The sequence below is a fragment of the Caloenas nicobarica genome, chromosome 17 (genome assembly GCF_036013445.1).
Source record: "Caloenas nicobarica isolate bCalNic1 chromosome 17, bCalNic1.hap1, whole genome shotgun sequence".
In the NCBI taxonomy this organism is placed as follows: domain Eukaryota; kingdom Metazoa; phylum Chordata; class Aves; order Columbiformes; family Columbidae; genus Caloenas; species Caloenas nicobarica.
Genome location: NC_088261.1, coordinates 4,723,608 through 4,747,378, shown reverse-complemented (window position 1 = coordinate 4,747,378; position 23,771 = coordinate 4,723,608). Strand labels below are relative to the sequence as shown.

At 54.8% G+C, this 23,771-nt stretch overlaps 3 protein-coding genes across 3 annotated transcripts; all 3 read right to left on the bottom strand.

The window, feature by feature from the left end:
- Positions 1-528: 528 nt before the first annotated feature.
- UNC119 (unc-119 lipid binding chaperone) lies at positions 529-14,272 on the bottom strand. The gene is made up of 5 exons (XM_065647181.1): positions 14,149-14,272; positions 4,095-4,208; positions 3,090-3,192; positions 1,971-2,143; positions 529-1,110 (listed from the first exon to the last, which is right to left on the bottom strand). Exons 1-5 carry the CDS (start codon positions 14,270-14,272, stop codon positions 998-1,000), a joined length of 627 nt encoding a protein of 208 aa, XP_065503253.1. The 3' UTR covers positions 529-997.
- Positions 14,273-14,887: 615 nt separating this feature from the next.
- On the bottom strand, positions 14,888-18,995 carry PIGS (phosphatidylinositol glycan anchor biosynthesis class S). The gene is made up of 12 exons (XM_065647042.1): positions 18,914-18,995; positions 18,683-18,822; positions 18,498-18,609; positions 18,048-18,137; positions 17,793-17,884; positions 17,437-17,635; positions 16,957-17,099; positions 16,744-16,858; positions 16,415-16,560; positions 16,212-16,312; positions 15,648-15,858; positions 14,888-15,508 (listed from the first exon to the last, which is right to left on the bottom strand). The coding sequence occupies exons 1-12, from the start codon at positions 18,945-18,947 to the stop codon at positions 15,233-15,235; spliced, it is 1,659 nt and encodes a 552-aa protein (XP_065503114.1). The 5' UTR covers positions 18,948-18,995; the 3' UTR covers positions 14,888-15,232.
- Positions 18,996-19,475: 480 nt separating this feature from the next.
- On the bottom strand, positions 19,476-23,397 carry ALDOC (aldolase, fructose-bisphosphate C). The gene is made up of 9 exons (XM_065646990.1): positions 23,314-23,397; positions 22,378-22,500; positions 22,090-22,301; positions 21,944-21,998; positions 21,713-21,873; positions 21,129-21,212; positions 20,867-21,041; positions 20,587-20,786; positions 19,476-19,978 (listed from the first exon to the last, which is right to left on the bottom strand). Exons 2-9 carry the CDS (start codon positions 22,487-22,489, stop codon positions 19,883-19,885), a joined length of 1,095 nt encoding a protein of 364 aa, XP_065503062.1. The 5' UTR covers positions 22,490-22,500; positions 23,314-23,397; the 3' UTR covers positions 19,476-19,882.
- Positions 23,398-23,771: the final 374 nt, after the last annotated feature.

Below are 23,771 nucleotides of genomic sequence, written 5' to 3'. Positions count from 1 at the left end.
AACAGTGGCATAACATTCTTCAAATTCAGATACGAATGGAAAATTGGAAATTCCACACTCCCCAGCTGCCCTAGACAAATGAAAGTGTTGCTCTAAGAAGCAGTGCTGAAGCCCTTGTCCTAGTATTGGACTGATATGAAAGAAAATAGACACACAAAACACACAGCATGAATAGGCTGAATGTTAGCTATGTAAAAATTTTAAATAAAGATAAAATCCTTCAATGTTTCTTGATTATTCTGCAATCAGTTTGCAAAAACTGAAATTAATGGAAAATGGGAGGCTCAAAGACCCTCAGGGCTATTTTGCCTTCACCTGAAATTTAACAGGATTGTACCCTATTAAAAATAGCTCTGTCAGTGAATCACTGGTCTTCACTGTGAGGTTCAGTGTTTCCAAGATTAAACAGAATATTACATAGAAGGAACAAAACTAAAGGATAAGATACTTATTCAAATAACTAATCTAAAGATGAAACTTGCTTTTGCAAGATGTTACACTCAACATTTTCAGCTGGGTGTACAAGTAAAATTGGCCATGTCTTTGAAGCATTCACAAAGAGAAACAAACAAACAAAACTTTGTATTTGCATCCATCCACTGAGGTGGTTTTTCAGATCACATTCTTTGAGAAAGTGATCGCATCCTAAAAGATACTTGAGGGCAAAAACACAGATCCACAGAATTAGGGCAAAATCCCCAAGGTCCCAGAAGGCCATTTGCAAAGCAGACGCTTCAAGAATTTAGGGAGGTGGCATCCAAAGATCATTTAGCCTTGTAGAACCACTTAAAGTTCTGAAGAACTGGGTCTGCATCAAAGCTCCCGAAAGACAAGACTGGCAAATTTAGTCATGAAACTCCTACTGTGGCAAGAGAGTCCTTGGTTTGCAGATCCTTGTCCAGTTGACGCTGTGGACAACTGCACGGAAGGTGTTGGAATCCCTGACGGCTTCGCTGGGAAAGGGGAGGCTAGCGCAAGCCGGCTGTCCATCCCATGCTCAAGGTCCTCCACTGTACGAATAATCTGCCTTGTTGTGCATCACGAGCTTGTTGTCTACAAAGTAGAAACTGTCCGACTGTGTCTCATATGGATGAAGGATCATCTCTCGAACTGCGGGGAGAATGGGAAAAAAAAAATACAAAAAAAAAAAATTAATCATATTACATAGAAGCCCTGCTGAGGGAATGTTCTGCAGTGGGTTTCAGTTACATTTAACAGCAGCAAACTCTTCAAGTGAAAAAAACACAAAACTAAAACAGGAACCTACCCAAACCATTCATTGATAGTATCTTTTGAAGAACTCTAACATACACTAAGTATTTAAAGGCAGCATACAAAGTATAAGTGCTCTACCTAACCTCAAAACAATATCACACTAGAGTTTGGGTGGGTTTTTTCTTTGTTTTGTTTTGGTTTTTTTTTAAAGTGATAAAATGGCAAACTCAAATTTATTCTATTGTGTCAATAACTAAGCACAGTGCATCATTGTATTTTCCACAGACTGAAATATTAGTGCTGACATACGTGATTAGAGGTTGTAAAGAATATAAAATCACACAGATTTAGTACTGGTGCTATTGTGCCTTGGGAGAGAGGAGAGAAAATAAAAGTTATGTTCACACTAAAACTCAAACCTTTCAAGCTATCAATATAGCACATAAAACATTAAAACAGAACATAACATTTAAGTCACTCATTTATTAGATGTCTTTTTAACGCTAGGCTTTTGGCTGTTTTATAATACAATTATCATTTTTCTCCCTGACACCCAAACTTTTCTTTTACGAGTTTATGTCTGGCGGGCGACAAGACAGGTGCTACTAGAAAACAAAATCTGTATTAACACAGATACAAAACTACTTGGAAGTGTTTGACCCTACCCACTTTCTACAGAGTAGAAGTAAAGGTTTCCTCTAAAGACCTCAGATTAACGTCACTGCGTGGTAACCCAGTAATTAAGGATTGCTTACTGAGGTCCTCAGAGAGCTGCGGGAATTCATAGATGTGCTCGCAAGTGTTTTTACTGCTGGGGATGCAGAACCCAAATTCAAAATCAAAACTCTTAAGCAACTGATCCCGGAAGTAGTGCCTCTCAATCATGCGGAAGTTGTTAATGGGTTTGTCCCCTACTGTGAACTCCACTCTGAAAAAGAAGGACAAAATTGACATGAGCTTTCTTCCTAAACAAGATTTTTCAGCCATTCTGAAAGGCAGAAGAGAGCTTTTCCGAAAAAAAAAAAAAAAAGACAGCCAAAAATATAAAGTAATGGTACTAACCAAATTATCATTTCCTCTTTTTCTTAAAGCATGCTACAGGGACACAACATGGCATGACAAATCATGGATGATACTGTATTTTGATTCTTTTTACTCAAGGAATAAAAGAAATGCAAGACAATTTTACAATCTTAAACTCATCTTCAGTGAAGAAAAGATCCCTCCAACTTCACTAGGTCACTCACTAGAGTGAGTAGTAGAGTCAGTAGTAAGTTAGTAGTAATGGCGTAGTTAGTAGTAATCACTACTAACTTTTACTAAAGAAACAATACACTCTGTCACCAGCATTAGAGTAGCAATAACATTGGCCTAAAGCTTTACAGAAAGCTACTTTAGGTGCCACATTCTGCTGTGGTTTATTGAGGGATACAAGCAGCACTACCACACAGATCAGAGATCGTTTGGTACATAAAGTGTCAAACATTCCTTCACCATTTCAGGTGCATCTATAGATTAATGGTTTTTGGGGGAATGCAACATGGAAGGCTGCAGACACACCTTCCAAAACTGGTAGAGCCTCTGACAAACAAACTGCAACACACAGAAAACAGATGGAACATCAGAGTACTCCATCTACCTTATTTTGCTCCTTTTAGCATTAATCTCTTCAGTGTCATGCTGATTCCTGAGGTAAATAAGCAAGATAAAGGGATGGAGAAAGCAAAGCATCCAAAAATGTCTGGAGATCCTCATAATTACAAAGGATCCCTATTAAATCAACTTCCTGACAGGATCAACGAGCAAGAGCCACTTTTTATAAGATTTCACTTGTTTCCTGTAGCAGAAAAAGTAGCACAGGAGCAATTACTTACGTGGCTCCCACTTGCCGAAGTCTGAGAAAAGCTGGAGTAAACTGATAGCGTACAAACCGTCCAGCATTTGGATCAATGTCCTTCTTGTCATTGTGTTCACGTTCTGGAAAAACACAAAGTCACAGTCATCTGAGAAACAGAAACCCAGTGAAAATACTTGTAATGATATATTACTGAGTCATTCAAACCAGGAAATTACTCTGAGGAAGCTGACGATGTGCTCACCCTCTTCCTGTCCTCTCTAAGGCATCCACTACTGGTCACTCCAAGACATAGTATTGAGAAATGGTCTTTTGGTTTGATACACTTCTTGTCTTCTGACGTGACTTACTGCTCCTACCTCTGATTCAGGACTGCAGCGCGACTCTGAACAAGCAATTTCACCTCAGCACATCTGGTTTGCTACCTCTAAGCTACAGAAAACTTCCTCTCACCTGCAGGGAGATGGTTAAGATTGAAAAGACTGCTTGATCAGGAAAAGAACAGTTGCCCCAGGGTTTTATTACCACTGGCAACAGGTAACAATTTGATGGTTACGAGTAACACCTAAAAAATTAGGGGCGGGGGGGGAAAGGCAAGCAAATTTTCAGTTTGTCTAATTTGCACAATTAACGAAGTTTCTCCCTTTTACAAATACTATTTTCCTGACTCCTGAGTCAAAGATGTTAGACAAACTACGTACAGGGGGACTCACTCTACCTGATGAAGAGCCAAGAAAGGAGCACACGGTGACCTCCTCCTCTGCTTCTGTTTACAACATCCATCTGTCCTTTCTCATCACAGATGGCAGCCCTAAGAATATGGCAGCAACGAGTTCTGTTCACTGTGTTGATGCAAAGGGACACTTTCGTATTTCTGCTGCAGGCTGGGACTCAACTCTCTTGCGATTGAGAGCATCTCATATTTTTGGGAAGTGTATTGAGTAAAACGAGTGGGAAAAGGCAAAAGGAAGTGGACACCAGCATTTGTTTGTTCATGAAAACACCATTTTTTGTGTGCACCCACCTGAAGCTGCTGGTTTGGTGATTTCAAACAAGACCGTGCCAGATTCCATGTCCCGGATTTTGAACCTGGTGAAGTCTATCTTGTAAACATTTTCCTCTGGAGTGCACAAATAATCTGCAGAGGAAAACAAATTTAAATGAATGCTGCCCAGAATTACCAGGTATTTCTGGCTACTCCTTGGAGGTCACAGGCAGCAGCGAGAGCAGCCCAAATGCCATCTCCACTACTACCCTGTTTTTAATCCAAATCTCACATCCTCAAAGACAGTCCCTGTTCTGAACGCCTGCACCACCCTGCTTGGACAGGACAGGGAAAAGGCTTCTCTCCCCCAGCGCTCGGAGGTCATCACCTTTTCCCAACCCTTTGCCAGCATCTTCTGTATCCATTCCCCCTCAGGGTATTGAGAACAGTCAGCGCCTCCATCAAATCCAAGCCTTTTCCGTTTAAGAGGCTTTGCCTGTTTTAAAAACTGCCCTCTGGCAGAATGCAAGTGCTAAGCAGCTTTGTGAGCACTAAGCCTGCGCTTAACTGGAACAGGAGCGTCCTCCTCCCTTGTGCCACCTCCCCTGTCCCCAGCCCTCTGCAGACAAAGGACGCCTCTTCTCTCCACCCATTCTCGTCCCATGCAAGGACTTTTTTTCCCCCTCAGCATTAAATGGTCTTGAAGCCTTCTCCTGTCCTAGGAAAACAGTCTGGGAACAGAGCCCTTCTCTGCTTCCACCCAAGCCGGTATTTTTGGGAGAAAGTCCTTGTTTCTGGCTTCAGCCTTGCTGCACATGAGCTACGCTCAGGGAAAGAGCAGTGGTGCTTCCTTTCCACTGCATGTACAAGCACAGACTGAAAGCAGCTCCAATAACTTACTTTACCCTGACGAATCTAAATAAATGGTGTATGTATACAAGCCAGGTTAGCTTTTGAACAACCATGTACCTGCATGTTGTAGGAGACTTGTTTTGGAAGTTCTAAGTTGAAACTAATACTTTAACATTCTAATTCTAAGCTTTTTCTCAGCTACTAATTCCTGCTGTTAGTCTGAGTTAATCGCTTGTTTCTGTCTGCTTTCCTATTTCTAAAATTCAAATACACCCCTCCACCTAAGGCTTATTCATTGAATATATGAAAGCAAGTTACAGTGTACACAGAGATCATACCTGCCCATTATAACCCCTGCTTCAGCACCGGTGTAACAAATCAGGTACCTACATTACGGGTGGGGGTTATGGTTCATGGGCAATGGTTAGAACACCTCATAGATACGGAGTTAATAGAAGATTGCTGTGGTGTAGTAAGAGAACACCTCAAACCCACGCATTGCAACCACCAGACAGCAAGGCTCTCACGCTGGGATGTGTAATTACAGAAATGTGGCCCCTCTGTAGCAAGGGACAAAGATAAGCTGCAGTCAGCACTAGGGAAAATTGCTCCCGGGCACTGCTGAGCACGAACTGCACATCCAGCACCCAGACTTTCCTGGAAGCCTATTATTCTTTGGAAATCTCCTTAAGTTGGAGAACTGTCTGAGTGCTCACTGGCAAAAGGAACAGAGGTGTTAAATGTAGTCTCTGGAGGATTTTACTGCTCTCCATCACCACAACCAGACAGCGAATGCTACAAGGACGTGGGCTTTAAGAGGGAGGACTGTGTTCAAAGCATCTCTGGCATTTGGCAGGGAGGTTTCCCTTTCCTACCAACATGACACAAAGGAAAACTAACACCAGTATCCACACTGTCAGAAAGAACAAGATAAAAGCTCAACTTTTTTACTACCACAAGAAAATGCAAGCCTGTTGTTAAACACAACAGCCTAAGAACTGCACAAAGTCTTCTTTTCTGTCTTTAACAGTAGCCAAGAAGATGGGACAGAAATTTAGATCAATGCCTTGTCTTAAGCCCCAGCGCTCAGCAATCCTCGGGCAGATGTCCCGCAATTACATGATGATTTTAGGTTCTAACACATCAGCCAGCCCAAATCCTCAACCTGTCCCACAACTCCCCCGCTCCAAGCAGCTGCATGCAAAACACAAATTGATGGGAGCCGGCACAGCTTCTCACAGCCCCGGCTTCCCCTCCCGCGTCCCACAGCCACACTGGGACCAGCTGCTCCCCACGAAGACGAGGGATGTACCCGAACAGGCTGGCGGTCGCCTGGGAGCCCGGGACACCTTCCCTAGAGCACGCAGGCGAAGTCTGAAGCCGCATTTGTCTGCAAGTTAATTATTAAGTGTTTTTCCTTCTGCAGAATTCCTGCCCATCCAGCACCATGGCAACAGCTTTATCCCCCTCATTGGCAGCAGCGTTGCTGCAGTAACAGTGTCCATGACTCATCTGGAGGAGCGGAGAGCCAAGCAGAACCACCAAAGAGGAGTAAACCCCGGGCAGAATCCCCACCAGGCTCCTGCTCATTGATGTCTGCATCCCTGCACTACATTTTCCAACTCTTTATGCACTGAAAATATTTTAAACCTTTTTTTTTTTAATTAAATCAACGTGCCGGTATCTAAGTCTAACTAGATGACATCTGGGAAGATCAGCTGCCAGGATACTGCAATCAATTGTTATTTCCTCCTCTGGCAGTGCCCAGCCTCCTAGCAAGAAAAAAAGAGTGGTGTATATTCCTCCCAGCCTGTATTAAACTTGCTTCTGCAATTTCTGTTCGAAAGAAAAAAAAAAAAATCAAAGTAGCCACGTGGTGTTTTTTTCCCATATATAACAGAAGCCCGCGGCTACACTGGCAGGTCTTATTGGGAATGAGCTGCTCGGAATTGGCAGATACTTCTGCTTAGCTGAGCACTGTCAAATTTGCTAATCTCACCCCATACATACTTATTTTTAAACTACTGTAGGGCCCAGTTGCCCACACTTCCTGTGACGCACTTACATGTATCATCTGCTTTCATTATCCTAATTCACCATCACCACAATTTGGGGCAGGGAGGAAGCATCCCTGTCTATTTTAGTTAGACATAAGGCAGCTCAAACCTCCATCGACAGAAGTGGATCATTACAAGAAAGATGGGCTTAGTCTCTCAGGAAAGAATATTTTCTCATTTCTTCCACTTGCCCGCAGGTTGTGTTGTTTTCCCCATTAGTAACCGAATAATCATGGTATCTCCCTGAACAAGCTCTCGGTACTCACCTGATTGACAGTGAGCACACCCACAACATGGGATGAAGGGATGGACACATCAGCACTGTCTTAGGAAACCCAAGATTGGCTTTTGTCCTGCATTACTCCCATTAAGTAGTGCAAAAGCAGGTCAAAAATAGGGGCATTTACCACTCTTTCCTAAAGCACAGGGAATTGTCCTATCCCAGACCCCCACACCCAGACTTTGCCTGGAAAGAATTCACCAACCGAGTTGAACTTGTTCTCAGATCAAAGAGCAAACTCTTACAACTTGCCCAGACCTGGTATTAGCAGCTACTTCTCACACACACATCACTACTCCTGCCCGTGCCTCTGCAGCATCTTTCCCATAATCTCTGTATTGTGCCCAAAGATCTGCAACCCGCCCCTGTTAGAGATGTTTCCAATCTTAAGACCTACCATGGTTTTTAAGTCTGGAAGCACAACCAGCAAGAGTGGTGGTCTCAGGAAGCAGCAGAGGTGATGGACTTCTGAGCCAGACACAATGGATTCCTTCACGAATTTTCCTATTCCCTTTGTCTGAAAAAGTGATTCCAAAAAATCCCCGAACGGCAATCTGTAGTGAGGCATTAATTAAGAGGTCTCTAGCTTTGTTATAAAAAACTGTGGATGCTCATTGCCTGTTTGCAGTTCTGAGGTGGCACCTCTGCTTGTCCAAAGAGCGGGTTCTCACCCAGGAAACCTTCCTCCCCTCCCCAAAACAACCCAGATTTCAAAAGAAACCAGAAAAACAGCCTAGACAATAAGAGAGACACTGTTCTCTTGTGAGCAATGATGCATTGTGAACCCTGGTGCATATTTCCATATTTCCAGTGTTACAAAGGAGCAGAAAAGGTGAGAGATAATACATCGCTAGATAATACAAGAAGAAAGATAATGAAGTGACTTTCTCCTCCTGCCCTTTCCCTGTTATTTCAGTTATCCAATGGATGAGATTAAGGTGTTTGATCCTCGTCAGAGAAAGCTAAAAGTCGATCCTGTATTTCCAGATTTCCTTTGCAACCACCCCACGCCAGGCGCATGTTACCAAGAGGATTTAATGGGCTGTGGGGTTAGCAGCCCTTGTCATGCTCCTTTCAGGATCCTTTCTCCTTCTCTGCACCCAGGAGGAAACGCGTGTCCCCCTCACAGACATTGCAGATATTTCTGTGGTGCTTATCAGACCGTCTAAGCTCAGATCAGGCAGCTCCTATTTTAAGGCTTTAATAGCCCGCAAAGGAAAGCAGAGCCTACCCTGGGTAAGAAAGAACTCAAAATCTGGTCATGAAAATGGGTCTAAATCAGGAGCATGCTGTACAAGAAACTGATGTGACAGCAGTGATTTGTAATAGGCATGCCTCTCCCCAACACAGACAATAACAAGAATTTGGGGAATGAGAAGGCTCCTGTCGCTATGCCGGCCTCTTTCTTAACGTGCCTTACTCAACAAGGTCAGGAGCTATTTGGAAGACAACTCCCAAGACATAAACCAGGTATAAAGCAAAGACAACTGCAGACGAATTGCTGGGAGCTGGAGATTAGGAGATTATCAGATTGAAGAGTCTCAGGAGGAAGCAAGCAAAAAATAGCACAAACCCCGTGAAGATGCAGAGCGGTGACGCAGGACAGAGTGCAAGACCTCGAGGGGAAGGCGGGGCAAGTTTCAAGCGGCATTGATATGCCTGCTTAGACGACTGGAGTGCAATTAAAGAAAAAAATAAACCATTTCCCTCTGCCTCAGCAGTTCAAGTCTTGTAAAGAGAGGGGCAGAGAAGCTAAGCCAGACAGGATCCATTCCTAAAGCCATGGGGTTTGGGTAAGTGAAGACAGGGAGGGAGGCACCTGGAGCCCCTCGCCCTGCTCTGTAATTAAACTGCTATGAATGCCCCAGAGGGAAAAATCTCACACCAGGAGGATCCCACAGGAGTTTTTCTGCAGCAGCACTTTTACTGACCATGTGAATGATGCAGAGGGGAGCAGCCCTGCAGGCTCTGAGCTGGGGCATCTACCAAGATCGCCATTGCCCATCAGACGTACCCACCAGCAGCATCGAGTCCTTCTGCATGGCTCATACCCCTCCCAGACTCTGCTTTTTCTGCTAATCTTTTTTCTTTTCTTTTTCCTTTTTTTTTTTTTTTTTTTTTAAGCTAGAGCTTTCCAGACTTCACCCTCTCACAATTAATTCGATCACAGCCCTCCAGGCCTCATTAAGGATGGAGCTGCTCTTCCCCTCTATCCCCAAGGCATCCAAACACTTTCCTTCCCCCTTGCTCACACTGATCGCAAAGTCTGGAACCACGTGCACAACATTAACCAAATCAGTTCACTTTGCTTTTACACAGGGCTAAGCCAAAGCCCTGCTCAAGCCACCAGGCTGACCCTCCAGCTTTCCTCTTCCCTTTGCCATTTCCACCAGGGATGGCCCAAACGCACAACGCTGGCAGAAGGAGGAACGCACTCGGCTGCCAGCCCGGCACCCTGTGCTACACACACGCCATGTGTGCTGCCCCTGGAAAGCTAACAGTCCATATTGTACTGCCAGACTGCTAAAAAAAAAACCCCTTTCATCTACACAACACTTTGAGCTGCACGTTATCACAAAGCCTTGAAAAGGTTCATAACGTGGTGCTGCTGAGGAAAGAAGTCGTGGTGAGAGCAGCTTGACACAGCTCTGGGATATCGCTCTGCCACAAGAGATCAGCACATCAAAATGCTTTTACACATCACAGCCCTGGACAACTCAGAACAGTGATTCATTAACCTCCCCACAAACACCCTCAGCTAATCAGAGCTCCCAATGCGATAAATTTTCCCAATTAACAGGGGAAGGAAAGGAAAAGTCATGGTCCAGGAGCGGCTTTGAAAATTGATTCGTATGCATCAGCTTCCTGTTAATGCTACAGGGAAACTGGTATGAAAGTCACCCGTGAAGGGTCTGCCCTGGGCGACCCGCCGAGGCAGCGCTCTGCCAAGCAGCCTTTAGCTAAAGCTGCTAAGAGCAGCCTCAGAGAAATCCTAAATGGCAGCTTGGGGAAGAGATTAGTTTCAGAAATGATTAAGTCTCTGTTCCTTATTTTTAGGTTTTGTTTTGTAATTGTTTCCAAGTATGTAATCAATTATTTAACCCTTTGGTTTGCTAAAATTAAATAAGCTTTAGAATAAAGCTTAAAGTGTAAGATGTAATCTAGCGTGACAGACAAACTGTAGAGGTACCTGAAGCTGTGATAAGCGGGGCAGTCTCAGAGGCTGAAGCTCTCCTCGTTACGGATCTGTTTGAAGGCTGCTACTGTTGCCCACTGGCACAATGGGATGGCATTATGGGGGCTGTAATATCCTCTTTCTGCTGATGGCTCTAACCCCAAAGATGGAGGAAGAACTTAGAAGCTCTGCTCGAATTAACCTTGCCCTGCAGCTACCGTGGGAACACAGTGTGACCCAGCCAAGCTGCGAGATGCAGGATGGTCAAAGACACAGGGGACAGTGCTGGGGACAACAGGCCCCAGCTCCTCAGCTGGCTCCACAAGGCAGGACATGGTGCTGACAGACACAGACATCCCCAAAACTGCAGACAGACCCCCCTGATCCTCGGCTGTTTTGGTAATTAATTGCAATTTGAACTGAGCTCTGCCTCGCTCCTTTGCTAATCCTAAATTTATCACGTCCTAAGGTTTTTCCTCTTCTTGTAACTGCAGTTGTGTGAGCAAGCAACAAATCTCGCTAATTGCAAAGAAAACGGTTCATTCGCCTTATACCTAATCCAGCTGGAGTGGTGCCAGAGCCAGCCCAGCCAAAAGGCCCAGATATTCTGCGGCAGCACCCCAGATCCATCAGGCTGGACCCTCGCGTGCCTGGAAACGCTCTGGCCCTGGAGCTGCCGGAGAATTTAATATTGCAAGGACATAGCATATGCAGGACAGTTTGCACAACTCCCCCTTTAAGCTTATTAGAAGCACATTAAGAGCAGAGCCCAGCTGGCTCTGCTGGCTGGTTACAGACAGGGTTTCTCGGGGTTGGCAGTAAACACGTTTTTGCCACAGAGCCATGTCCTGCACCTCCACTGTCCCCACCTGAGACATTTCCCATCAGGTCATTCGTCAGCTGTACCTGTTGGAAGAGGAATGCACAGCTGTGCTTCAGGATGCAAAACCGAGGGTTTTCCCTAGACCCAAATGCCAGAGCAGGGCTAATGGTCAACAGGCAGCAACCACAAGCAGCAGTTTGGTTTCCCAGAGCCCCAGCTCTTCCAGGGCTGAAGGACGAGCAGATTTGCCCCGTGTATCAGGAAGCGCCCAGGAGCTCCACAGCCGGCACAGCAAGCACAAAATGGCAAAACCTGGCTCCAAAAGAGCATCTTCGAGATCAGCACACCCCAGGCACGGGCAGGGCTGGAAGGGCCCTTGCGGGTGTGAGTACGAAACCACAGGCAGCCACGCTATGGAGTCCCTTTCGTAACCAGATCCATCCTGTGCTCCATACGGTAGCTGGGATTCTGCCTCTCCCCACACAAGCCTTTCAGAAACACACAGGCTACTCGTGGTGTAAACATTTCTAAACCACACGTTCCTGTAGTGCCAAGCCCTCATCTAACATGGTTTATCCTGGGCTTTGTTTGCTGAAGCAATGTTAAAACATGGCCAGACCACCCCAGGTCCCTGGGCAGCACCCAGCTTGCCCACAGTCCCTCAACAGTGTGAGCTACTGTGGAACTGGCCCACAAGTTTGGATAAAGATTAATTATATCCCATGTGGAACCACAGGAGATGTCCGGGACACCAGGACATTTCTGCTGCAACCCCACCATCAATTCCCTCTTCAACTTTGAGCTGTCTGGAGCACCACAACTTTGGGCATCAAAGCCAGAATTGCTGAAATAGGACATGGCGTTTGCCCTGACTCAGCATCTCCAAGGGAAAGGTTGGGGTAGCCATGAACTCCTGTCCCAGTCTGGTCTTTCCTCCTCCCTGCAGCACCCTCTGGAACAGTCTGACATTGGTATTTTTGGCAATCTGTTTTTAAGAGCTTTCTGTGGCCCACAGAAATGAGTAAAGGCCACAGAATGCCCCAAATAATCATTACATGTTAAGGATCAGAAAAATATTCTTGTGCCTTTGCTCTCTGTGTTAAACCCACCAGGTGGAAAACTGAGCTTGAGAAGGGGTGCTGCAAAATATTGCTGGGTAGTAAGATACAATATGCCCAACGTTGACATATTAAATACCTGTATCCCCAAATGCGCACTGAGGATTTCAGGTGCAGAGAGCATTTACTGGCTCCCATGTACCCAGCCAAGCACTTCTCATGGTTCTTGTTTGGCATGACACATCTGCACCTCTTGTGCTACCCTCATACCAGGAGGGGAGCAAACCATTTTCATATGTTTCCCATTTTCCTTGTGCCCCAGAGCGTGCGAGCCCACGGTTAGAAGAGGCAGGCTCCCAGCCAGAGTGACCAGCTCATCTTCCCTTGTCAAGAGCCACACACACGCGTCATCCACGCTGGCCGGAGAGATGCCACGTGGGGTCTGCACGCCCCAGGTACAAGGGTGTGTGGTGGCCACGTGCCCCTCCAGCCAGCCCTGCCGAAGGCAGGGACACACAGACTACCGTAAAGCAAACACGCAAAGTGCTTGACGCAGCCATCGCTTGGATTCACCATCCAACTGCTGTTCCTCCGAGTATGCCAGCAGCACGCTACAGCACCTGCCGCACAGCTCTGCCGGCTAAGGGCAGGGGATTGCTGGGCCTGGGCAGTGAATCACACAGCTGCAGCTCAGCAGAGCATTTCGGGTCAGAGAAGGGGACCCAAGGACCACTCAGCTTCAGTAGCCCCTCTCTCGAAGGAGCCTCCAAACCCCTTCCTGAGGGCTAACACCGAGTCCCCACAGGGCTTTCCTCCCTCCCTTCCACCCTGCTCACCACACACACGCCAGCGCTCACAGCCGCATCCTTCCTCCCCAGGGCTCGTCACGCCGCACAGCCCTGGCCTGCAACACAAAACCTGCTCTAACGCCCTATCTCAGAGCGCTCGAAGGCGAAGAGGAGCACCACTGGGCACCCAGGGCAGCCCCCTCCTCCCTGCCAGCGCTCTTCTCCCCCTGCCCGATCTGCTGCCTGCAGAGATGACCCAAAGGTCCCAGGACATGCAAAAAGGCCTTTTCTGGGGGTCAGCAGGGCAGGCTGGGCACCACTATGGCCGGGCTGGCCTGAAGCACATGCTTTCTCCCAGCCTGGCGTGCTGCAATCCTGATGGGTCCAATGCAGCCACCACCGCACCGCTGGTCCCAACCAAGCAGTTCTGCCAAGCACGACGAACCCTCCACCAGCACGTCCCCATGCCTGCATCCCCTGAGGATGGTCTGGCGACTAGCAATGATATATTGGAAACAAGGGAAACTGGGGGGCTGCAGTGAAGCCCCTTTGCGCTGCAGCCATAGATGCAGCCTGACCCCCCCCCAGCCCCACTGCAGCGGGCACAAGCTGGGGGCTCAGCTCGGCCCAGCCTTGAACAAAGATGCAGAGACACAGGAGAGGATGGGGAGAGCACCAGGGAGCAGCCCACTGCTGACCTTCCATCCCAGGGAGCGGGGGCTGCCCCACTGCTTGTGCATCCCCGGGGTGGCGGGGGGAGCTGCATCCCCAGCCCCGAGCCCCGGGTCCGGGCATCCCCTGGGGGAGAGCCGGTCCCTGGTCCTTAGGTGGTCCCTAATCCTTAGGTGGTCCCCAGACCTCGGCGGTGCCACATCCCCGGCCGGACCGTATCCCCTGCGGTACCGCATCCCTGCTCCTTGTCCCCTGGGGAGGGGGGACCGCCTCCTCCTGCCCCACTTCCCCCGCCGGTGAACCCCTCGCCAGCCACAAAGGGGACACGGTCCCCATCCCCTGCACCCCCGGTTCAGCCGCCCCCCGCCTCCCCTTCCCGGACACCCACCGCTGGTGACCCGCTGCAGCCCCAGCACGTCGTCGGGCCCGATGAGCGTCTTACGGCCCAGCTCCTCCTCGGTCCGCGCCGCCGCCGCCCCGGCCCCGGCCCCGCCGCTCTTCTTCACCTTCATGGCCCCGCCGCCGCCGCCGCCGCCGGTGTGAGCGGCCCCGGCCCCGCTGCGCGCCGCCGGCGGCCCCGCCGCACCGGGAGGGGCATCGCCGCCCCGCCCGCCCCGGGACCCGCCCCCCGCCCGCCACAGCGCCGCCCGGCACCGGGAGGCGGGGTACGGGCCCCCCCGGCTGCTGCGGGAAGGTCTGAGCATCCCCCGCCAAACCCTCATCACAGGGGGCAGAGCCCAGAGGTGTCCCCAGGAGACCCCGGGGAAACAGCCACCCCCGAACCACGGGGGTTGGGGGGAAGAGACCCTCTGCCTGCCCCACGTCCACAATGGGGCGGCGGGGACATAACCACCCCGCGAGAGCCTCAGGCTGATGTACTGACTGGAGGAGGTGGACCCCGCTAAGGTGTAATTGCCCCGCTACTCATCAACAGGAGACAGACTCCAACAGCTGATCCTCATAACTGCCCCCCACAAGTGCTTTGGGCTAAAATAGCCATAAGACCCCTAAAAACAATTGGGGGGTACATGGGTTGGCAGCTGGGCCAGGGGAAGGCAGGGTAAGGGGCAGTCACAGAGGGCTAATGGCAGGGCAGGAAGGTCACACAGCCTCACACCAACTCCCCACAACACCAGATTTTTTTTTTTTATTTATATACAGCTTGTTCTGAACACAATGCAGGGCCAGGGGGACACACAAGGAGACCCCCCCCCAACTCCTCCTGGATCTCAGCAGTTCTGGGTGGAGGACTCAGGACCCAGATTGAGAGCATCTCCCACACCCCACCAAGCAACCTCTCTTCCCCCTCCTGCATTTTGGCCACGGCAGACCCAAAGTGCCAGGCCTGGCCCTGCCACCATTCTGGGGCACCTTCTTGGGCCATGGGTCCATGACAACACACTCCACGAGCTGGGGACAGCCCCAGCCCTAAGACAGCGCCAGCACACTGGGCTCAGTCCATCATGGTGGCCTCAGTCCATCTTGGTGGGCTCCTTCTTGCGCTGCCTGGTCTCCCTGACAATCTTGGCCAAGGAGAGGAGAATGGGGACAGCCATGGGCAGGAAGAGTGGGATGTAGATGGCAAATTTCTGGTCATCAGGGAAGTAGAGGAGATGGAGGAGCGACGGGTCAAAGAACGCACGCTCCGAGGAGGTGACCGCCTTCTTGCTGGCCTGGAAAGCCAAGTGCAGGTGGCCCACGGCCAACTCGGCCACAGCATTCTGGGCTGAGGCCACTGCTTGGTACACCTGTCGGGAAACAACACCAATGGTCAGTTCCTGGCCAGAGAGGACAACAACAGCAAGTGTGGGAGCCTCGCTTGCACCACCACAGCAGTGAGAGCTCATGGTCTGCACAGGGACAGTGACACCCAGGCCCCCACCCTACCTCAGAGGCAACATCATCTTTGATGACAATGTTCCCGATCTTGTCCAGGAGCTGGGCCAGCGAGGTCAGGGTGGTGGACACAGTGGCGATGTTCTCCATGGTGTGGGCCCAGAGCAGGCGGTCCAGCTCCCAGTCGGCCAGGCCCTCATTCCCTGGGCTCTCCAGCAGGAACTCTGGGGGCAGCTCCTCGCGAGACAACCCAAACAGTAACCTGGGAGCAGAAGGGACAGCCTCAGCCCACATCACGCATCTGCAGCCCCACACACAGTCCCTGCTCTTCCCCTGCCCTGGTGCATTCAGTCCTGGCAGGTCTCAACCACATCTAATGGTCTCCTGGATGTGGAGAAGGTCAAGAGAAGCCTCCTACCTCAGGAGATGGGAGATACACCAGCACCCCTGGCTAGAGAGCAGTGCTGGCCAGTGGTCAGCACCTCCAAGGCCACAAAAAGCCACTTCAGCCTCCCAGAGCCCACAGAGGTACAGCCTGCTCTGACTCTGGTGATTTCCACGTGTGCCAGGAGAGCGCGCAGAGGCCCAGGGAGGGAAGAGTGAGCGCATCCTCACCGCAGCTGGGCCAGGAAAACCTCCATCACTCGCACCATGTCCACATCCACATGCAGCGGGAGGGAGGCTTGGGGAGAAGCAGGGGCTTCAACGTTGTAAACCTGCAGGAGAGCATGTCAGCAAGACACAGCCAGAGCCCTGGGGCTGGGAATGCGGAGCTACCGCATTGTCTGGGCACCACCAGCACCCCCACAGCTCCGTACCATGATGCCACCCCAGCGGGGGCTGTGGAAGGCGTTGGTGTTCACTGGGGCTCCGTCCTTGTCCTGGATGTACAGAGGAGAGTGGGAACGCTCTGGTACGTACAGCAGGAAGTTCAGCACGGGGTAGAGTGAGGCAGCACTGGAGCCTGCAGTGGGACAGAGTCAGAGAACCCCCCAGCCCGGCAAGTCTTGGTCACCCTCGCTCCCATCTGGTGCTGGCGGGGCACGGTGCTGAGGGGGAAAAGGGACACAGACCCCAGGCACAGCTGTCCTCCCTCCCTCAGCAAATCCCAGTCCTGTGAGAGCCAGGTCAGGAGCGCAGAGCTCACCCAGTCGGGCTTCTACTGGGTTGATGACATGCGGAAGGCTGTGGGCGCTCAGGAGGAAGCTGGAGGACTCCTTGTCAAAGCGCGGTGTCACTCCTAGGACAGCGTAATACAGGATCTGCAGGCACACAAAGATGTTGCCGGCAGAGAAGCACATCTTGGGGCACCCAGCAAAGCCACGATCGGTCTCTCCCCGTTGCCTCCTCCAGCCCTCACCTGTGAGTCAACAGAGAAGTTGGCCACCAAGCTCAGCTTGTCCAGGACAGGCTGCACGTAGCGGTTCACGGCATCCTCGATGTCCCAGTGCACGGCATGGGACTTGGGGTCGGGGTTCAGCAGGCTGAAGGTGATCTCGTACCCTGCCGAGGACCCGCCGCCTGTGAGGCGCCGGCACGGCCACCGCCTGGCGATGCCGAGGCTGGGCTGGTGGCCACGACACAGCTTCCAGGAGTGGCGGGACCCGATCCCCTCCTCCCCGGCCCTCCCCAAGTGGAGTCATACAGAAGTGACCCAACATGCAGTGATGGCAGTACAGATCCTGGCCCAGAGCAACTGTCATGGGCAGAGGGAAGATCCCAGGGGCTGCTACCCCAGAAAGTATCCCTGGATGTCACAGGCACAGTAGGAATGGTGGCTCCCCCTGCGCCAGCATGTCTCCCCCGGGTCAAGAAACAGGGCTGGGGTGCACGTCTGTACCCAGGCTGGATTTCAAGTGCCGCCGGGTGTCGGGGCCGAGCTGGCCGTCGGGCACACGGTCTGAGAGGACAGAGGCGATGGAGCTGGCCGTGAAGGACATCACCTGCGTGAGCTGCCGGAGGCGCATGCGGAGGGCAGCCAGGCCGCCCCCAGCCCTCACCAGGGCACTGCGGTGCTTCCCCACGTAGACACTGATGCCCTGGGGAAAGGGAAGGGATGAGGGCTGGGAGCAGGGCTGGGTCCTGCCAACATGCTGGACAAGAGCACGGTGACAGCCTGGGGACAGACGCCTCCCCCAGGACACCTCTGATGGGGGAAGTTCTCAGACACTGGCACCCCAGGGTGCTGCTCCCTACCTGAGGCAGGAGAGAGGAGGTTTCGGGGACCACATACACAGTCAGAGAGCCCAAAGAAGAGTCCTGCAGCGGGTGCAGAGCAGCATCAGCCTCTGGGGAAGATGAAGGTGTTAGCAGGATTGTGAATTTCACTCCAGTCCCCATCCCACCCTGAGACACAGCAAAGCCAAGTTCTCTCTGCTCAACCAGCCTCCGAAAAAGAAGCCTGCTCCCCCACGGAGCTGCCCCAGCTACCTCAATCCCTCATCCTGGTACCTCGTGCAGTAGCTGCATCCAGCGCTGCCTCCTCCTGAGCTGTGGTGCCGCGATAGACCATCTCGTATTGGGACGTGACACTGGTTCTCACTGTGGGGGAGAAAGTGTGGGTGATGCTGTGAGTCCTGGCACTTTGTAGGGACTAAGAGGGACAAGGGACAGCCCTAGGAGGACACATGCCACAGGGTCCTTTAGGCTTGTCCCGGCTTCCAAGGGCTGCCGTGACCAGGGAGGAGGGCAGTTCTCTGCCCTGCAGCACCCGGTGGCCCTTGCTGTCCCCTCTGCTCCCCTGTACTGCCAGCTCAGGACACGAGGATGCTGGCAAACACAGTTTGGGGTGCGGGGAGCCCCGGGCTGACAGCCGGTACCAGCCTCCCAGGGACAGAAGGGACCCCCCGGGCAAGGACAAGCCCGCCCCAAAGAGACAGGACAGCAGAAGGGGGCTCTCACCGTTCACAGAAATCTCCATCTCCTCCACATCCCTGAACGGCAGCGGCCTCGGCAGGTCCCCGGGCACCGACCCCGGCGCGAACACCACGGCGACGGGCACCGCCAGCCGCACCTGCGCGGGGGCAGCGTCAGCCCGGGCTCCGCACCCCGGGACCCGCTGCCCCCGGCCCCCCCGGGGCGCTCACCGGCAGCTGGCCCAGCCCGCCGATGTCCGCGTAGGGCAGCGCGGCGCGGTACGTCTCGGTCGTTCTCCACCACAGCGGCAGCCCCAGCACCACGGCGATGGCCGCGAAGGACAGGGCGGCCCGCCGGCCCCGCGCCCGCTCTGCGGGGACAGCGCTCAGCACCGGCCCGGCTCCCCGGGGCCGCGGCGGGGACCGGGGGACAGCGAGCGGACACCCGGGTGCCGCCAGTACCTGTTTCATCCGCCGCTGTCACCGCCGCCGCCATCTTCACTTGGACCAGCCGCGGGGGGGGCGGGACCTGCGCTCAGCCCAGCCATTCAGAGAGGCCAGTCCTCACGGCAGCCAATAGAAGCGGCGGGCGGAGCGCGGCGGTGCAGACGGGCGGGTAGAAGAGCCAATCGGAGCGCGGTACCCGCCCTGAGGAGGCGGGCTTTGTCTGCATGGTGTGTACGGGTGCCGCGGAGGCACAAGCGGTACCCCCGGGGGCGCTGCGCGTGTCTGCAGCGCCGAGCACGCATGGAGGTGGAAATGGGGGGCGAGGGGGAGAACAGGGGCTCCCCAAGGGCTCCTTACTCGCCCCATGGCCCACAGGGAGAGCCCAGCCACCCCTCTCACCTCCCAGAGCCCCACGATGGGTATAGGTGGGCTGAGACAAGGCACAACTCATTGCATGGGTGGGCACAAGAGGCTGCAGGTGCTGCCCAGAGCAGGGCCAGGGAGGGGACAGCCCGGGATGTGGCAGCAAACGGTCCCCAGGTGCCCTGCGGTGAGGAAGGAGGCGGCACAGCGCTGTCTCTACCGTTTATTCGTTGTTAGGCTATTTGGTACACGGGGTGCACACGGCGAACACGACACAGGCGCCCCAAGGGCGGCAGCGACCAGGACTGCGAAGCTACGGCAGGGCAGGGGCACCCCCAGGCTTCTCCTCCTGCCCCCGACACGGCCAGGCCTCCCCCTCCCCAGGCCTGGCCAGAGCCCCCCGCCAAAGGGGCACCAGGGCAGCTCCTTCTGGGGGCTGGTAACCCGGGCCCCCCACTCCATCTGCAGACATGGCTGCGTGGGGACTGACCCACAGGGCACCTCCTACTTCCCGTCCCCACGTGGCGGCTCCCCTGGGTGCTGGGGTGGAAGCGGGGTGTGAGCAGTGGCGGGGAGGGGGCCGGGGCGGGGGCCGGGGCCAGTGGGGTGCCCAGCCAGGGCTCAGTAAGCATGGTTGGCCACGTAGAGGGACTGCCCGGCAGCCCCCGAGTCGTCCCCGCTGCCCTCATACTTGCCCAGCGCCGCCAGCCCGTTCACCTGCAGGGAAAAGAAACATCAGTGACCCCTGGCCCTCGGGGTCCCCCAGTCCCTGGGGACACCAGCCTTCAGGGTCCCCCAGCTTATGGGGACGTGATCCCAGTTATCTCCTGCACCTCTGCAACAACACAGCCCTTGGCATCCCCCTCCCAAGGAGACAGAGCCCTCAGCACCCCCCATCTCATGGGGCACAACCCTTGGTGTCCCCTGTCACCCCACAGCACGTGGCTTGTGGCATCTCTCTTCCCATAGGGACAGAGCCCTTGATGTCCCATGTCATCCTAGGGGGCACAGCCCATCCCAGAGGGAACTGGCCCTTGGCATCCCCCATTCCCCTCTGGGGACGCCCTCCTTACTGTCCCCCATCCCACACAGAGACAATCCTCAGTATCCCTCCCATGGGGACCATGGTCCTTGGCATCCTGTGTCCTGTGGGGCATGGCCCTTGGTGCCTTCTGTCACCCTGAGGGACATTACCCTCAGCATCCCACATGGCACAGTCACAGTCACTGGTGCACGCCCTCCCACGGGGACACAGCCCATGTCCCCATCACCCCATTGGGATGCAGCCCTCAGCACCCCTGTCCTGCGGGGGTCACCCCCATCACCTCTGCGCGCTTGACGAACTCCTCGGTGGCGGCGGTGGCATTGTCTCGCTGCCCACGCCACGCGCTAAGTGCTGACGCCTGCAGCGCCCGCCCGTAGGAGAAGGTGAGGGCCCACGGCCGCACCAGTGGGCACGTGTTGATGGCGTTGAGGTTGATGGAAGCCTCCTCCTCACTCTGACCCCCGGACAGGAAGGTGACACCTGCAGAGAGCAGGGTTATGGCACCAGAGGGACCACAGGGTATCTCCCTCCTGGTCCCTGCCATGTCCCAGCGCCGGTACCTGGCACGGCCGGGGGCACAGTGCGGCGCAGGGCGGTGACAGTGGCCATGGCGATCTCCTCGGGGCTGTACTTGGTGGGGCAGGAGTGCCCGGGGGTCACCATATTGGGCTTCAGCAGAGTCCCCTCCAGGTAGACGTGGTGGTCGCTCAGTGCCTTGTAGACAGCTGCCAGCACCTGGACAGGACAGGCAGAATGGTGTCCCCAGCACGGCGCGGTGCCTGCCCTGCTGCCCGCCCCACTGCTGCCCAGCCCACCGCTTACCTTCTCCGTCACATACTGGCACCGCTTGAGGTCGTGGTCACCATCAGGCAGGATCTCTGGCTCCACAATGGGCACGATCCCATTCTGCAAACACCAGGCAGATGCCATCACGGGGGCGTCCCTGGGCATCCCCCTGGCCCCATGGCAATGTGGGCCAATGCCTGGATGTGGGGGCTGATGTTCAGCCCCGAGGTTCCATGTCCACTGTTGCCAGTGATGCCAGTCCCAGTGGGGTGACATTTGGCCCCTCAAGGTGATGCCCAGCCCCATAGGCTGATGCCCAGCCTGGGAGGGTCAGTTTTTGGCCCCATAGAGCAATGCCCATGTTTGTGGGGTGATGCCCAGCCCCACGTAGCAATGCCTGGCCCCACAGGTGATGCCCATCCCACGAGGCAATGCCTGGTCCTGGGGGTCAATGTCCATCCACACGAGGTGTTACCCAGCCTGTGGGTCAATGTCCAGTCCCACAGGGTAATACCCAGGCAAGGGGGAAATGCTCAAGGGATCTATGCCCACCCCTGTGGGGCAACACCTGGCCCCTTAACACCCATCCCGTGGGGCGATGCCTGGCCACAGACACGGACCTGCTGGCAGATGCTGGCATAGCGGGCCAGGACGTTGGCGTTCTCCATGATGGCAAGTGCGGAGGGGGTGTTGTCACTGATCTTCAGCACGCAGCGCCACTTGGCAAAGTCGGCCCCGTCCTTCTTGTACTGGGCACAGCGCTCTGACAGCCCATCCAGACCTGGGGGACAGCACGTCAGCCCCGCAGCCCTGAACCCCACGGCCCCCACCCCCCTACCTGCTCCACCTACCCTGCGTGGTGGTCTCGCCATCTGTCCCAGCCAGCGGCACAACACCCTTGTCCACCTGCAGAGGGAAGGGGAAGGCAGTGCTGAGCCCCATCAGCACCCCCCAAACACCCTCAGCACCCCACAGACCCACCAGACATCCCCCACACCTTGATGCCCACGACGATGCCCTTGTCCTTGATCATCTGGACGAAGGGGGTGCCGTCGTCAGCCTTCTGGTACATGGTCTCATGGAAGAAGATGACGCCACCAATGCATTTCTTCACCCTACTGTCAGCGCTGAAGAGGATCTGGCGGTACAGCCGGCGGTTCTCCTCCGTGTTCTCCACCCCAATCTGGTTGAGGCGCTTCGCCATGCTCCCTGCGGGCACCCAGCACCCTCATCAGCCTCAGGCGTGGGGAAAAGAGGTGGTGGGACACATCTCCCCAACACTGACCTACGGACTCATCGGCGGCCAGGATGCCCTTCCCCGGGGCCACGATACGCAGGGCGATATCCGACAGCTCCTTCTTCTGCTCAGCCGTCAGCGCGGGGTATTGGTGCGTCATGGTGGCGGTGGCTGCAAGCGGACGGGGGCTGAGTCACGCGCCGGCGGGGTGCCCCCCCCAATCCGCCACGTACCCCCATCCTGCGGGGACCGGGGACCCCCGTGGGGCTGAGCCCCCCGGCCCTGCCCATCAGCGGGGGGGGCGCGTTGCATAAGCAGGCAGTGAGCAGGCAGCTGCCCTCGCCCCGGGACGGGCAGGGCCTCGTGGAGGATGCCGGGGAGCTCCCAGCCATTTTGCTGCCTGCTCGCCCGCCCCCAGCCCAGCCATCTTGCGGGAGCGCAGCTCCGCGGGGGGCCGGGGCAGAGCCCGGGGGGGCCGGGGATGGAGATACCCCAGGGCCGGGGATACCCGGGGTGGGATGAACGCGGGGGGTGGCGATATGCGGGGTGGGGATACTGAGTGGGGTGGGAAATACCCCGGGAACGGCGCTACCTGGGGAGGGAGAGACCCCCGGGGCGGCACTACCCGGGGCTGGGGGTCCCCGGGGTGTGGGTGCCCCCGCGAGGGCGCTGCCGCGGGACCGGGGATGCCCCACGGAGTCGGTTCTTTCCCCGGAGCGGCGATCCCCCGGCGGCCACCGCCTGGGCTTGGGCTGCACCAGCGCAGGGGGCGTCTCCGGGATCCCCTCAGCCCCCCAAAACCCCCATGCCCGGGGCTCCCTCTGCCCCAGAGCCCCTCTAGCCCTGCCCGACCCCCGGGATGCCGGCGGCGCCGCACGGACACACCCCGGAGCGCCGGCGGGGTTGCCGGCTCCCATCGCCGGGGTCCCTGGGCTGCACCCCCGGCTGTTCCCCCCACTCTCCCGGTTCCCAGCTCCCCCTTACCGTGCAGGGCGGGCGGCTGAGCGGACTGCGGGCTGCGCGCTCGGGCCCCGCGGTAAATGGGGCTGCGGTGCCGCAGAGCTACGTGACCGGCGGGGCGGCACCCGACAGGACCGGCCCCCCCAGCCGGCTCCGCCCCTCCCGCCGTCGCACGTACCCCTCCCGGCGAAAATTCTTGCCGTTGGTGGGGACCCGAGGGCGACAATGCCGGGCCTGGGGACCCCGCTGTGCCGCCCCTTTGCACCCCCCGCTGCTGGTGGGGACCCCTCTGTGTGTCCCTCCCCAGCCAGGGACCCAGCGGAGTCACTCCCTGCATGGGTAGGGACCCCCATGCCACCCAGACACCCCATAGTGCCACCCCCTGGTGCTGCTGGAGACCCCTCTGTGCCACGGACCCTGCCGTGTCATTCCTGCCTATGGGTAGGGACTCCCCCTGCCACCCTCTTGCCACTGCTGTGGAC